This window comes from Anthonomus grandis, chromosome 3, assembly GCF_022605725.1.
Source record: "Anthonomus grandis grandis chromosome 3, icAntGran1.3, whole genome shotgun sequence".
In the NCBI taxonomy this organism is placed as follows: domain Eukaryota; kingdom Metazoa; phylum Arthropoda; class Insecta; order Coleoptera; family Curculionidae; genus Anthonomus; species Anthonomus grandis.
Genome location: NC_065548.1, coordinates 6,529,757 through 6,547,399, shown reverse-complemented (window position 1 = coordinate 6,547,399; position 17,643 = coordinate 6,529,757). Strand labels below are relative to the sequence as shown.

The following is a 17,643-nucleotide window of genomic DNA, read 5'->3' as shown; positions in this document are numbered from 1 at the left end:
TAATAAGGGTATTTGAATTGAAAATATTATCCTATCCTTTGAGAATAAAACTTGTGTTCCAATAAATTGGTAGAATGAAAGAATATTTTTAAAGTTTGGTACAGTGTCTCGATCATAATTCGCTCTTAGGTAGTTTAATGTTTCATTTAACTCGGATACAGAAATAATAGAGTTATGTAAAGAGTTCAATTTAGCAAAAAGAATGGCATCTTCTAGGTTGTCAAGAAAATTAATTAGGTTTTGACAATCCAAATTGATTTGGGAAAGCAATCCTTCGATCATAAAGTATTCATGCGCATCTTTTAAAGAGTCTTTTAAAATTTCCCAGACAAATTCAATTCCTTTTTGAAGTTTTATTTGGTTTTGTTCGATTATGGAAAGAGATTTGTTGAAGTGTTCGATAAGATGTTTTGATAATGACATTTGAACATTTAAATGTTGAATAATGTTTTTCTGATTTTGTTGTAAAGCTGTGATAGCTTGATCAAATCTTTTTCCGTCTTCAGAATCTAATGTCCCGAATAACCATTTTTCTGCGCTACCTACAATATTAAAAAGGCCTCTTTTAGCTCTTTTATGAGGGATAAGATTGTTTACTTTATTCTTAATTATATCTATTAAATATTCGGTTCTAGAAAGTAGACCTTCTGTTAGACCTTGATAAGATAAGATATGTGTGTTAGTATCGTTTTTATGTAATATGTTAGAACTTAAAATATTGAAGGAGCTAACTAGTTTTTCTAATTGTACATATATAATATCTAAATCTACATAGTGTAAAAATACGTGTTTATTATATATAATTCGTGCATGTCCTAATTCAATAGGAAGTATAGGATTCTTAATGGTTGTTAGTTGGATATCTTCACTGCTGATTAGCTGAAGTAGAAGGCCCAACGTCAATATTGTCTTTGTTAAGGTCGTCATGTTCCTGCAAAGGAACAACATGTTTAGATTTTGGTTTTCTTGCAGACCCTTTATGGTAAACACCTTTTGTAGTTAATAATTTTATAGGTGTTTGATCATTTACGTTTGTTTTCACAAATTTGGGTAGTGCTTTACTACGAAATTTGGTTTTAATGTACGCTGGTTCATTAATATGATGTTCAGGAGGGTCATTTCTTTTGTCATTCCGTTTGTTTATAATATTTTCTTTTATTTCTTGATTTGAATTAGAAATTCTTGCATAGAGTTTTTTGCAGTTTTCTTTATGATTCTGTATGTAATCAGAAATTATTATGTGATCATTAAGGTCAAAAGGATTAGTATTATTTATATGACCTTTAATAATTTCAAATGGAGTGAACTTTGTAACACTGTGTATGGAGTTATTATATCCTAGTAATGCTCTTTTTACCAGTTGTTCTGGGGTAAATTTATTTGAATCCTTAAGGCAACGATAATGTTCTATTAAAGTGGAATGAAAGCGTTCCACAGGTGAATTTGAGTTGCTGTTTTTCGCTGTAGTGTAATGGAGTTGGATTTTATAAAGAGAACAGAAATCTTCAAGATCTTTATTTTTAAATTCTGTTCCTCTGTCACACGTAATTTGAAGTGGCAAGCCATGATGTGTAACAAATGTTAAAAGGTTTTCAATTACAGCTGTTCCTGTAACACTACTTAAATGGTAAGCTTGTGCATAGCGAGAAAAAGCGTCGATGATAGTAAGAAAATTATGATTATCTATTTTAAAGGTGTCGATGTGAATTTGTTCAAACGGTTTTGTTGTACTCGGTGTTAAATTAAATTTAATTACAGGGGGATCTCTGTCATATTTATTCTTTTGGCAAATATCACATGAGTTAACGTATCTTTCTATATCCATAATCATACTAGGCCAATAAAATCTATGGCATAATGCTTTTTTCATTTCGGTTATGCCTCGATGACATGTTTTTGTGGTGTGATATAGAGTGAGTTTCATTTGTTGTTCTTCTGACGTTTCAATGTCTTGTAACATTGTTGAACATTGTACAAATTTATAGGCTGTGTTAACAAAGTAATTTTGTAAGGTTGTTGTGAAAAGTTTGCTAAATTCTTCATTTCTGAAAAACAAGGCATAAAGGTTTTTGGGATTTATGTAATTTTTCAAGAATTTAATAATGTCTCTTATAGGTTCTGTTTTTGGGAATGTTACATAATATCGAGTATTTTGAAAGATTTGTTCTACTTTACAAGTTAAGCTTAATATATCTCCTACAGTGATGACTATTTGTTTTTTATAGGTATTGAGTGTCCTTTCTGAGATTGGTAAATTAAAAATAGGGTTTTCTAATGATGTGTGCACAGTTTCGAGATCATCTGAATTCTCTTGTTCTTCCAGTGGAGTTGATGATTTTGGAATGGGTCTTTTTGAAATAGTAAAATCAGATATTATGTTTATTTTTGGTTTCTGCATTCCTAGAATTTCATCTAAAGTTTCTGGATCTAGGTCTGGAAGTTTTTCTGAGTGTTGTAAAAGTTCATCGATAATTTCGTCAATATCACCTGGATTATTATCGATTGAGGCTGTCTCTACAGCATTTAGGTCAACGGGGTTTCTAGAGAGAAAATCTGCTGCAGTATTTGATTTGCCTTTTTTATACTTAATGAAATAATCATATTCTTCAAGTTTAAGGCGCCATCGTACTAAGCGACTATTTGGTTCTTTTAAAGAAAATATCCATTGTAGCGGTTTGTGGTCTGTTATGACTGTAAATTTGTTGCCAAATAGATAAGGTCTGAAGTATTTGCATCCCCAAACTACTGCGAGTAACTCTTTTTCAATTGTGGAGTAATTAATTTCCGCAGGGTTTAGCGTTCGTGATGCATAGCTTACAGGATGTCCATCTTGTGATAAAATAGCACCTATAGCATAATTAGACGCGTCTGTAATAAGTTCAAAAGGTTTTTCAAAATTGGGGTAAGCTAAAACAGGTTCGGAGGTTAATATGTTCTTACAGGTTTGAAAGCAATCTATGAATTCTTTAGTGTGAATTACCCTTTCGTTTTTCTTTAAGCAATGAGTCATGGGTTTGGTTAGTTTGGCAAAATTTTTAATAAATTTCCTATAGTAGCCTAAAATTCCTAAGAAAGATTTTATTTGTTTTTGAGTTTTAGGGATAGGAAAGTTTTGAATAGCTTCGATTTTTTTCGGGTTTGGTTTAATGCCTTCGGGTGTTACTACGTGTCCTAAGAAATCGACTTCTTTTCTTAAAAATTCACTTTTGTCTAGTTGAATTTTTAATCCCGCTTCTCGCAATTTGGCAAATACAAGTTTTAAATTTTGAATGTGTTCTTGTAGGCTTGTGCTAAAAATTATTAGATCATCAATATAAACCATGCATATTTTACGTAGCTTCTTTAAGATTTCATCCATCGCACGTTGAAATGTTGCTGGTGCATTTTTTAGTCCGAATGGCATACGAACGAATTCAAAATGGCCATCTTCCACAGTAAAAGCTGTTTTTTGAATTGAATTTTCATCCATTTCGATTTGATGGAAACCACTTGCGAGATCTAGTGTTGTAAAATATTGTGACCGTCCTAATTTATCTAAGATATCATTTATGTTTGGTATTGGCCATCTATAATCGATTGTTTTATCATTAATTTTCCGATAGTCGATTACTAGTCTCCATTTTCGTTTATTCGAAGCGTCAAGTTTCTTTGGCACAATCCATATTGGAGAGCTCCATGGGCTTGATGATGGACGTATTATTTCTTTATCTAGCATTTCAGCTATTTGTTTTCTAACCTCATTTTTGTGAATATAAGGATATCTATAGGATTTGGTATGTATAGGTATTTCGTCCGTTGTTTTTATTTCGTGTTTAACATGTGATGTAAATGTTAATTTGTCTCCCGGTTTATGAAAAATGTCTGAATATTCTTGACATAACTTTAAAATTTCTTTTTTTTCTTCTGAATTCATGTGGTCAGTTCTAATGAAGTCCTTGATGTTACACTTTGTACTGTTACTAGTGGATTTATTGTTATTAAAAATATTATCAAAAGAAAACATTTCATAATTACTACTATTAAAAGGTTCTACTGTTAGCGGTTTTGTAAGAACAATGTCTATTGTTTTGTCCGTCTGGTTTTCAAGTTCAACAGGGGCAAAACCGTTCTCAGCATAAGATAAAATATGTGGGATAAAAAGTTCATTTATTAATCTAGGTTTTATTATTATGTCACCTTCGTAAATGCTTACTGGAAGCCTTTTTACAAGTTTCTCGTGTGGGTTTACTGATAAAGAAAAGTTGACATCATCTGGTTGACGATAACAAAACGGAATACTAATACAGTGACCTACTAAGACTTTATTAATAAGGTCAATGTTTAAATTTAGCTTTCTTAAGTCAGAAAGACCAATAATTCCGTCATAAAAGTCATGAAAGTCAAATAAAATACAGTCTATTTCATCATTTATATTATATTCTTTAAAAAGAGGTAATGTAGCTTGACAAAGAGTTTGTTGGCTACCTAAGGCAGTTTTGATAGTGTTTTTATTATTATATATACATTGGGGGAAATATTTTTCTGCTATTGTGGGTTTTAAGATAGATTTGCTACTGCCAGTGTCAATTAAAAGCTTAATGTTTAGATTTTTTAGTGTTACGTAGGGGAGTGAATTGTTTGATGAAATATTAATTTCTATCAACTTTGTTGATTTGTTAGATGATCCTGAGTAAAATTTTCAGAGTTTGTATTTTTAATAGAAGTATTCTGTGAGTCATTAGATTCATAATTATTATCAGAATAATAATTATAGTCATTAAAATATTCATTTTGAGAATATTCTTCTTGTTGAGAATATTCAGGTAAATATTCTTCATTATAGTCTTGATTGTAGACTTCCTCTACAATATAGTGAGGTTTTTGTTGACCTTTGTATTGTGTAAAATGATTTTTAAAATGATTTTTAGAATTAAATCTTGCACTTTGAATTGTAGGGTTTCTTGAAGTTGTTGACATTGGTTCAGGTTTTGGTAGTAAATGTTCTGGAATTTGATTAGGCTTAAAAACATTTTTTGGCTTACCAAAAACTTCTTCGTTTGTTGGTAATCTTCGTGGAGGTAAATTTCTGGGTCTTATGTCAATAGGTTGACAAGGCCATTGTGGATTAGTTGAGAATTGTTTATTATTATTGAAGTTATTAGAACTATTGTTTGCAAAATGGTTATAATTAGTGGGAAAATTACTTTGATGTGGAAACTGGTTTTGATTTGGAAAATTATTTCCAAAATTATTATTATTATAAAAAGGTTGGTTACTTTGAAATTGTCTTTGATTATTATATTTATTTTGATAATTATTGTTTCCATTGATGCTTGTATGGCCATATAATCGTTCGAAGTTTTCGAATTCGATTACATAAGCCATTGCATCTTCCAAGGATTCTGGTTTTTTAAGATGCATGTTGTTTTTTAAGGTTCCCGTACAACCAGCAATAAATGTATTTAACGCAGTTTTATCATGATGTTTAATTTGATAGGTTTTTTCTTGTGTAGCAATTGTTACATCATTACTAATACGCTGTGCGACACTGCTTCTTAGAAGTTGTAAACGATTTCCAAAATTTAATAAGTTTTCATTTCTGAATGGTCTAGCTCTAGTGAGCTCTTGTATTAAACAATCAAGGTCTCGTCTATCTGAGAAGCATTGTCTTAAAGAATTTTTTAGATCTTCCCAATTATTAATTTCTGCTCTGTTCCCGACAAGAACTTCAGCTCTACCGATAAGTTTTTCCTGAATAGATTCAAAAATGTGTTTCATTAACTCATTATCATTAAATGGACTATAACTACAAATAATATCTTCGCATCTGGAAATGAATTTATTCAAAGTATTAACATCACCATCATAAGGTTTAATGTTATCTAACCGTGATTTAAATAGTTCCCAATTCATTTTGGGTTTCTCAGTATTGTTTGATGCAGTATTCATATTGTTTATATTAATATTATGTAATAGGTTTACCAACTCTCCTAATTCTGTATCAGAATCAATATCTGACATTAAAAATTATAAATAAAAAATATGAAATTATCTTTTATAAATACTATAAATATAAAAATTGTTTTCAAAATAAAATTATTTTCAAAATATAAATATTCGAAAATCATAAGATTAATTGTGATCGATTCACTGAACTAAAATTACGAACTTTCTTAAAATTAAATGCAATTAATTTGCTAAATAAAATTAGTTTTATGTACGATACAAAAACTAATGAAATTAATACGTGCAATACGTAGAACCTAAAATTATCCCTATTAAAACCTTAAACAGAGGGTGGAATAGGGGCAAAAAGGATGTGACACTAACCTTTTCCGATTCTGTATTGCCTGCGCCTCTGCACCACTTTCAGCACCACACTGGTTCTTTCGGATTGCGTCTAAAGGGTTGAAATCACCACGGTGAAAGTTTTTATCGTACGAAAAATACATACACCGGACACAATCCTACCGACTGCGCCAATTATAGATTTGTGTGGCGAAAGATTGTTTTTAAAAACAAAATATATTAAAGTACGATACAGAGTACAGTAGCTTAGGTACAATAAGAATGACTAAAACTAGAATTAACTTATATTTATAAACTAAAAAGAGCTAGGCTGGCATAAAGGTGGGCCGCTGCTGGATAGGCACTATGTGACTATGTAACTTGCGTTAAACGTTCATTTTATAGATGAGAAAATTCAGGCTATAAAATCATCAATGTACGCATTGTCACAACCTTCTTTATCTCAGAGTAAAGATGGCTGTGGCATTGTGATCCAAGATTGCCAATTTTACTTCTGTACCACCAATGTTCGTAAGTTTTCATGCGCAGTTGTTGTTAACAAAACAGTTCGGACATTACTACCATTTATAAATAAGGTTTTAATGTTTGGTAGTATTATATAACCTAGGTGTAGGTTACATCTTTAACTAAGATAGGGGGAAATATTGTGAATGCCCCGTAACACCGTAACGAGCATCGTAAGAAATATAAACGTACCTTAAGTCAGATTGCGCGCGTACATATGCAGAAATTAGGTTATGTCCCGTTTTACGTCTTTCGCAGTGTTGCCAACCGCACTTATATTAGAACGATATGTGTACTATTATTAAACATTATGTACTATTGAAACCGGTAATAGTACGCCAAAAATATTATTATTATCATACATGCATAGAAATCTTTAAAATTGTGTTTGTGTCCTTTCGATGTTGGTCACTCTGACAAATTTCAGTGGTGCCAATTGTAGGAAAATAAAACAAGTAAAGTTTTTGTGAGGTTATGTTTACAAAAACCAAATAGAAAGTTACATTTATGAAGAAAAATGAAGATAGTTGCATTAAGTCTGCTGGTTTGAGAATCTTGTCAAAACTTACGAACTTTCAATTAACTTACAGGGATAGATGAATGCACACTAAAATACATATATGTGCTTCATTTAAATTTTTAAAATTAAAAACGTTAAAGGTTATTGAAACCATCATTTGGTTTTTATTATACCCATTTCAACAATTTTTAATTAATTATTTAAAAATTCCTTATAATGTCAATGAAAATGATCAGATATATGTACATATATAAAATAGGTTTTATTATTTAAATAAAATCATAAAAAGGAAAATTAGTAATTTAAGAGAGAAGGAAAGAGAAGTTATACAGGAAAATCTTAAACAACTCAACTGGAATGGACATGGAAGAGGTATAGAAAAAAATGGTTTAGATGTTTCAAAATTTCTATTTACTGGCAACTAGTTTCGCGACCTACTATACTCCTTACACGGACAATATCCTCCTTCAAAGTCATATTTTAAGGATATAAATTTAAGGCATTTTAAAATTAAGGTACCTTCGTTAATTTTTAAACTACAATTTGTATATAATATGATTTCAATAATTTTGACTGATGAAAGTTCACTACACTGTACGAGTCACGACTTTTTATATAAGTTCATGACAGATCACACGTCAAACGTCAGCATCATATTTTGTTGGCAACACTGAAAATGTCCAGAGTGACCAACATCAAAAGGACACAATCACTATAAAAATTGCGGCAACCAGGCAGCGGTCATTTTTGTTTATGATGGCCAGCATTAGCAGTCCAGGTATATATATATAACTTCGTGGTTATAACACCTTAATAATCTTAATATATCATTATGCATTTGTGAATATTTAGGACAATTGTAAGTCTTTCTTTTATCTATAGAATATAGGTAAGTAGTGAAGGTATATTCCATTTATAGCTTTGGTTACGATAAATGGTAAAAATTGTTTTATTTTTGATGTCCTTGGGTATAACAGCATCTTATCTCCAATGAAAAATTTACTGTTTTCTGGGAACTTGTACTATTTTCCTCAACCTATAAGTTGGCAACACTGGTCCTGTGCTTTGGCGCCTTATAGTAATTTTATAAAATAAAGTCTTGAAGAAGCAACTTCCTATTTCTTTAAATACATATACTAAAGTACTAAATATTACACCAGTGAATCTCTTTAGCACAAAACAGAAATTATACTATTCTAATCTTATTACTAGATGGAAGGCGGCCGACTGTGACAAAGACTCCTCGATCCCCCTCGCTCAACCCACGGATTACGCGGAAGTAGACACGAAAAACCTCTCGACGTTCTACAATTGCAAAAAGAACTTGGACAGCCCCACGCCCTATGCCACAACGATGCTACTGCCGCCCCCCAGTTGGTCGGAAATAATTCCGCCCCCGCCCGACCATCCGCCCCCGGACTGTCCCAGAGATGGTCCGTGTCCATCGAGGAGCGGCGGTAGCAGCACCTGTAGCAGCGGATACGCCTGCTATGCGGTCCACGTGCCAAATCAATGCAATAAGGTGAACTAAACATTAAAAAATTTATTAAATTGTGATAAGTCTAAGAATCTGTTTTTGTAGGTGGTACCGTTTCCTAGAACTCTCTCGTGCCATAGCTGTTCCGTAGCTAGCGGAAGTAGCAGCGGGGGACATCAGCAGCCCAATAGGGCGGCTAATAAGCCGATAGGTGCCGCGGGACAAAGTCATCCCAATAACTGTGATATTAAAGTCTGGTTTAACCAGAACGTGGCTAGTTGGGAGCCGAAAGGAGAAGATGGAGATTGTGAGACTGACAGGTTAGTTTGTGATAGGACGGTTCTAGATATCCACAATAGGAGAGATTATTCATTTTTCGACGCGACAACGTTGCATTGTTACGTTGTCTTAACCGTAGAGACAACCCCGTTTTACACCAATTTGAAAGAAATTTTTTTGGTTGTCTCAACGTTACGCAGTGATTACCCGCTAACTTTCTAAACGCTTTTGCAACGGTTTTAGAGTTTCTAATTCTTGGACGGATGGACGCCATAACGACAGAAAAATTAATTACTTTTTTAACAATAAACTAATAGTTAACTGCAGTAGGCAGCTACTCCAAAAATACAACCTTTTTAATCCATCTTTTGAACAGTCCTTATTAATATTTGTTTTGTATGTAGTTTAATATAGTGAATTATACGGGTAAAATACCCGTTTTGAAAGATTTGCTGTCGTTGTCCCTGGTTGGCCTGAAGCAAGAGGAAGAACGGATGGACCTAACCTAAAGGTTTAATATTTCATATATTGTTTGTAGTGATGGGAAAAATCGCGTTATTTCTATAATCGGACCATTAGGTTATGAATGAATTCAATAATTGGATTATAATTCGAATTAAAAATCGCTCCTGTGTATCTATATATTGCAACGTCGCAAATCACAAGACATATATCAGCTGATCAATTTGTGACAAATAATTTTGTATTTTTTTGTTCCTTGATCATTCCTTGACTGTTGCTGTTTCTTAAAAAAGTATATTTTAAATCTTAATATTTTTCACTTTAAATTATTGATAAACTGTGAGAAGTCATTATTCCTGTAAATAGTAAATGATGCTTACAATGAGATCCGGAATTTAAAAAAAATTAGTAGTTTGGAATTATTTTAACAAACTCGATGCAAAACATGCCGTTTGTCACATGTGCAAGAAAATTTTAAAATATTCTTAGAATGATTTTATATAACCATTATTTACTGAATAAAATTTCTATTACTATTTCAAAAAAAAAATTAAAGATTTAAAAAGAACTGAAAAAATTAATTATTTCATATTTACTTTTAGGTAAATTACAATCTTAAATTGTATCTTAAAGTTGCATACATTCGTCCTACAGTATTTAATACCAAAAAATAATTATGTTTATCATTATTAAACATTGAATATTTTATAGAAAAAAAATTAATAAAATCTATTACTATGAATCAGGGATTATCATCAGGGAAAAAAAATTAAAAAGAAAAGACATGGCAACGACTTGCGAGTGAACAAGACGTATGACGATTATATTTCATTTTAATCTTTCCATCACTCATTCAAAATAATCGAATTATTTGTCGATATTCGGATACTACCGATTATTTTCATAATCGAATTATGAATGATTTTTAATCTGAATAATCCCATCACTAATTGTTTGCAATTTGCAATATTGTTTGCAGCACGCTTTTTTACAAACTTTAATAAACAAAAACTTTAACTCTTACAAAAAAATTCATAAGCTCTTCGAAAAATATAAACTCAGAATGTAATGTTAACATTCATTGCTGCTGCTGCTATATAAATCCTAAAAAATAAGACTTTTTAAAATTTACCATTGTTTTCAAACTGGTTAGTCTCTTGTGTAAAGCTGGAGAATAGGTCAACTAGGATATAGGAACCATGAAGGAAACCATTTACAAAAAGTAAACCCAATATTTTAAACTTTAAATATGTAAAATTTAATACAAACCTTTTTACTGCAATCTTCCGCCACTTCCATTGATTCTACATAATTCATATTAACTTCAGGTAAGCTAGTTGTAGGCATTTTTGCTTCCATTGCAAGTTTTTTTTGCGTCTTTAGTAAGTTGTAGAATATTTAGTCTTTATATCTCCTCATTTTTTAAAGCAAAACGAAAATAATAAATCCCAATAATTCCAAGTAAAAAATTAATTTTCTTAAGTTGAATTCTATAATAGAATAATTTTTCTTCTTCTTATTCTCTCTACCTTTGTTTTTCATCTTCTTCCTTAACACGTCAAAAAGCTCCCTCTACAGCGACCATTGCTGAACACAGACGATCAGGCAAATGTAATGCGCCAACGACGAGGTAACGTTGTTCTTACTGGGTTTTTGATTCGAAAAATTGTACACGTCTGCACGTCGTTGTTTTCAGTGTAAATTACTACTGCTTCCATCTATAGGAAAAAAATACGTTGTAAAAATAGCAGAGTTTTTCAACAGTTGCGATACAGGTGCAATACGTCGAAGTTTGGTCGAAAATAAACGTCGTTGCAAAACCAACTAAATTTTGCACTGAAAACCACGTTGCAACTAGTGAAAATAAGAGTCAAAATTAGGTGACTGCAAATTGTTACTTGGACAAACTTGGTGAAACTAGGGAATATTCATGGAATCAAAGAACATTTTTGGGCATAACTTAGGAGCCACTTGGAATATTTTAATTTTTACCTTAAAATTCAGGGCTTTTTAGGGACAACTTTGAAGGTAAAAATCTCATCATTACTTACAATACTCACGAATGTTGGTTGGCAATATATTTACGAAATATTTTTAAACGAGGTTTGGGTTGAGAAAGTAGAAGTACTTTTCTCTCTCAATAATTTTATATAAAAACTTTTCGAGTTGGAGACAATTTTCTGAAACAAGGGCCAAGAATCAATTTTAAAGTTTGACCGACTTTACATTTTTTTTTAGACAAAAATATAGATATTCATGAATTGAGGGAAGTTTATTTTCAGAAGTATTCAAATTACTGGTTTAGACCATACTTATATTGATTCGCCCGAAACACATTAGGGATTTTAAAATCTTGCTTCACTCTACTATAGGGTATCTTACCGTTCGTTAACTGATAGATTTGCTCACTTACACTACTAAACAAAATCACTTACGACTACTAGATGTTATTAAGTCTTCAAGTGGTAAGGTGTTCCTTGACCTTGTAACAGTGTATTATTAGACTAATTGAATGCTTTTATTAATTATTATGGAGCACATGATTACCATTGTCACGTCAAGTGTTAAACGTCAAGCGTCAAGTGTTCAGACATTTTCCTTTTTTAAATAAAACACAAGACAGATTTAAATTAAACATTTGTTATAAACCATTAATCTTAACAGATATACGATTTACATACATACAAATTTTCAAATTCAACCTTGTAGGTGCTTCACCACCTTTACCCTTGGGTTTCGATACTGTTCATTGGGACTATCTGGAATGAACAATTTGCTATTAGATTCTGTGTCACATTCACTTTTGTATACTCCTTTAATGTCATTGTTCTCTTTTAAAATTGGCCGCCATTTTGCGTGATTGTGTCCTTTCGATGTTGGTCACTTTGATAAATTTCAGTGGTGCCAATTATAGAGCAATAAATAGCAGTTAAAGTTTTTGAGAGGTTATGTTTACAAAACCCAAATAGCAAGTTACCTGTAGTTAAGAATTTGAGATAGTCCTGATAGTTTTCTTGTATGTACTTGCTTAAGAATCTCGTTAAAATTTACGTTTTAAAAATTAAAATTTAAGTTTCAATTAACGTACGTGGATAGATGCATGCACTTTAAAATATGTGTTTTATTGTTCTTATAAACTCTATCTTACGAATCCTAATACCATAAAAATGATGGTCTTGATTTCAATTTTTCAAATTAAAAACAAAGGTTTTTTTAATCCCTATTATTTGGTTTTTATTTACCCATTTCAACAATTCTAATCTCTGCCACATATGTTTAGAATATGGTTTAAAAACAATATCAATGAAAAAGTGCGAATGACCAACATAAAATGGAAAATGTCCTCATGCAAAGTCATCTTTTAAGGATATAAATTTAAGGCATTTTAAAATTAAGGTACCTTTGCTAATTTTTTAAGTATGATTTTTATATAATATATATGATTTCATTATGTATGAGTGAAGAAAGTGCACGACACTGTACGAGTCACGACTTTTTATATTTAAGTTCATGACAGATCACATGTCAAACGTCAGCGTCGTCAATATCATTACCTTTATTTAGTAAATCTTTTGTTGGCAACACTGAAAATGTTCAGAGTGACCAACAAGTGGTCAAAGTGACAAAGTGGTTGTCAAAGTGATACAAGTACCACTATAAAAAAGAGGCAGCGGTCATTTTTGGCCATGGTGGGCCAGTTGCATTAGCAGTCCCAACTATATTATAAGTTCGTGACTTTTTTAATTAGGAGTATATGATTTTAGCCTAAAACCACATTGATTCTAACCTTCAATTGTCACGTCAAGTGATACTTATGACTGAAAACCCAATTTATTTGCATACCTGCTTATACTAATAGCGTTTTCCATTTGTAATGAAAGTGAATTATTTCCATTTGTAATGAGAGTGTTGTAAATGGAATAGTATTTTTTATATGTTTGAGTGTAAATTGCCCCATTTCCACTTTTTTAGTTAAGTTTTAATTAACTTAGCAATTAATTGATAGGTTCTTTCCAATTTAAAGTATTATATTATTTTTAAACTGCAACAATCTGGTAATCAATTTTCTTTATAAGTATATACATTTCAAACTTATTGATATGCAGGGAATAAGATATAACAAAACATAGGAAAGGTTACCTGTTTATTATTGAATTTGGTAATCACATTTAATAAATTTTCCATTTTCGGTTCAGAGATACGTTCAATCAGTGCCTTCTCATCTTCAGAATCTGATTCGCTATTGCTAAATACAGATAAACTAGCAGCTAGGTAATTTTTGTTTGTTTTTGCCACTATATTTTATATTTAATAAATGAACTGAACCAACACCATCTTCCAGCGAAGTTGTGTGAAAACATGCACTCGGTGCAATATTACATGAATTGATTTAATAGAATGTAAAAACTTGAAAGGTGCAATCTAAGTGCAATCAAAAGTGCGCACTAGTCCATCAAATGGACATTGCAGTAAATACCTGACACTAGAAATATTTACACCACGTCTGGTTTAAATATCGCGCAAATATTGTCCTCTGACTACCAACCACAGAATAAAGATTATATTAAATCATATTTATCACAAGGACGACGCGGCTCCCTATATACTCGGTTGACTATGATTCCGGAAGATGCGTTGACCTTCTAAAGATATCGTGTGGTGTACCACTTATGCCATTCCGAAATGTTGCTATTGTCTTTAACAATTGCCAATGCTGCTTAGCCCTCAGTAGCCTCCAAGCTTAAAGGGTGGACTGTTTGACTGTTGCAGTGTTGCTAACTATTTCAGCAATTACCTTAAGAGAATTTTTGTTTGCAGACATTCCTGTTCCAGCAGCCACGACACCACATGTTCCTGTAGTGAGTCTTCGTGTTTATATGCTGAAGCGATCAATTCGACCACACAAGTGATGCCATATACGAACTGTTACGCGAAGCCACGGCCTAAATAGGGTCCGATTTGTATATATTGTGTTAAAACTGTGTTCTAGTTTAAATAATGCGCCGGATTGTGGATGTTACGGGGAGCATTTGTGTCTTATGACAGGATACGAGGAATAAAGCAGGGAGCTAAAATAAAATCGTCCACGTAATTTGTAACTTTTTTAATCTACTTATTCTCGATTGCAATTTAAGTCATACAAATGTGTTCAAAATATACAGGCCTATTTAGAGAAAATTTACTATTTGTATACCTACCTGTTGATGTAACCTTAGTTTCTTTAACTCTGTATGTGAAGACAGTGTAGTGGTAGTTAGAGGGGTAGTTATAAGACTGAACCTTCTCTACGTACATTTTGTAGCAATATTATATTCATATCAATCTGATTTTTAAAATATCTTAAAGTAGGAAAAAAAATAGTAGCACAATAATTATTTTGAACTATTGTAGAACCTATATGCTCAAAATTACTGATTTTATATAACGGTTTTGCATTACATAAAAAATACATAATTGGACAATACGAATAATCAATTAAATTGCAACCCCTGTAGGGTCATATCGAATTAATTAATATGAAGGATTATCATGGAATATATTAATTTATATAACCTGTATTATCATTTTTAAAATGTGTATTATATTGTACGATAAACAATTTGGTTACATTATATTAATATTCATTATTAAAATTCTTTTTAGAGATCATGTACAAAGTGTAAAAAAAATATTGTAATAGGATTTTTAGCCAATTATGTAGCAAGTAATTGTATGTGTATTTAGATAAACCGAACAATCACACTATTCATGTAGATATTTATTAATTGTTTTTATGTTTTTCTTTTGTAATTATTTATGTTGAATAAAATATTATTCAAATTTGAGTGTTTGTGTTCCCAAGAGATTTTCTATTATTCCTAAAACTCCTTGCTGCCTAAAATAATCACAAATAAGTTGACTATCAAACAAGATTAATACTATACCTTTTTTACCCTTGGTTATATGTGAATTAAATGTAAATACACGCATACAATTTTTTAATTTATTAACGACGATCGCTTATGACTACCGGCAATATTTATTTGCACTGTATTTATTAAAAGTCACGTCAATATTCTGACTTAAACTGGTCTTCTGACGACTCCTTATATACTCGCCAGACCATGATTCCGGAGGATTCGCTAACTTTCCATGAGTCTCCATAGATGGCGTGCATTAAGCCCGCTTATGTCACCTTGATAATGACGAAACATAGCTAACATTCGCTGCGTTGCCAATATCGTTAGAATACCAATCAAAGGAACAGGCATTGTTCCTATCATGATTTCGAACACAGATCACCTTTACACTTTAAAAATCCTAATCAAGAAAACGAAAGCCATGAGCTAGAAACTCAAATTGATAAAGAGCAAATTGATACAAGGAGCTGCTCCACCTTCAATTTTTTTCTGGTTTAACAGTGGTTGAACGAGAGATTCCAGATAGTTTGATTGACAGAAAGGGACTTATTGAATGACCTCCGAGATCACCGGACTTAACACCATTAGACTTCTCACTTTGGATACATGTTAAGTCCATTGTTTATCAAACCCAATCTGCTAATATTACTGAATTTGAAAGGTGAATTTCCGTAGAACTGCAGACAATTCCCAGTGAAGTTTTACGAAATATTTTCGTATAGTCAATCGATACATAACCATAATAAGACATATAAGAGATATTATTAATAAAAATACCAACAACCAACAACTTCTGCATCGAAAAAGTGTTCACCAAGGTGACGCTATCTGTTCAAAGTTATTTAACAACTTGCTCTAGTAAATGGACAAATAAATTATTTTTGGGGAACCGAATATAAGCATAGATGGCGAAATCCCACATAGGATTTTCGGATGATATTGCTTTGATATCGGAATGCATAAATAAAGCCCAAGAAATGTGCAATCAGTGCATACTGAAAACTAACTAACATAGGCTGTAGCGACTTTAACATTAGGGACGAAAATAGCAAACAAGATAAGAACTACTTGAAGAGAAATGGAAAAATCAATGTTGGGCTTATTTTTAAGAGACAAACTACAAAGTGCGAGCAGGAATAAAAGTCACAAACGCATTAGAGAAAGTAAATACCTTGAATTGGTTGAACGACGATCGTTAGACTAAGAAATATAGAGTATAGAGATCAAGACAACATGCATTTAGAAGCAGAGGCTTTCTTCACAGTATCAAATTACTTACATTAACTGGATGCAGATTGCTCAGAATAGGGAGTTGTGGAAACAAACAAGGAGACCTATATCCAACAGTGGGTTTTAGTGGCTAGTTGATGATGTTGGTATAAGTGTTCGTTTAAGAAGTTGAAAGGAGAGATTCTTACAAGTTCCTATAATACGATACTTACAAGTACTTATTATTGAAAAATAAGTGGTATATGCATGGAAGTTTTCATAAGCATTTTTCAATTATCGGAATGAATCGTTTCATCTGATACCCATTATTATTCAACTCATCAAGAATCCGAATCGAGCCCATAAATATATTACGGACCTCAACCTCAAAGAACTAATTCAGATCCTGGTACTACAGAACCAGATGCTCAAAGTGCAGACCCTCAAAGATACCTAAGAATGCAATAGGTACCCAGAAACTGGTCCATACTCTAAAACCTAATATAAGTAATAGACATCAAGTTTTCAAGCTACTCAACATGACAACTTTTGTAGAAAAACAGAAGGGATAGAAAAAAAATTTGACCCTATAGTTGAATGCTCCACAGAAACAAGAGGCCGTAATAATCAGGAGAAGAAGAAGAAGAAGAAGAAGAAGAATAACACTAATTTAAGGTTATACTAAGTAAGATAAGAATATACTTGGATAAGATTGATTGATGGACGGCTTCCGAAAGCTTAGATCCACCGGCGATCTTGTGGCTTACCTCACACACTTGTGGACGGAGGTCATGGAGAAGCACGGCGAGTCCCGCTCAGTCGCTCTTGACATTCCCACGGCATTTGAGAGTGTGGCATGAGGGACTACTAACCAAGCTCTCCTCAATCGGCATACAAAACTCATTATTGAATTGGATCAAAAGTTTTCTTGAATAACGAACAATCCAAGTAGCCGTCGATGAATACCTCTCCGACAAATCTGACATTAACGCTGGAGTCCCTCA

The 17,643-nt window shown here is 32.1% G+C and overlaps 1 protein-coding gene across 1 annotated transcript in view; it reads left to right on the top strand.

Annotated features, from left to right (window-relative positions):
• LOC126733796 (roundabout homolog 2) overlaps positions 1-15,256 on the top strand; it is a 293,625-nt gene extending 278,369 nt beyond the window's left edge. The window contains exons 13-15 of the mRNA XM_050437204.1: positions 8,525-8,834; positions 8,895-9,109; positions 14,349-15,256. Of these exons, the coding sequence (XP_050293161.1) occupies positions 8,525-8,834; positions 8,895-9,109; positions 14,349-14,481 (658 nt within the window). The 3' untranslated portion in view covers positions 14,482-15,256. The remainder of the gene's footprint in view (positions 1-8,524; positions 8,835-8,894; positions 9,110-14,348) is intronic.
• Positions 15,257-17,643: the final 2,387 nt, after the last annotated feature.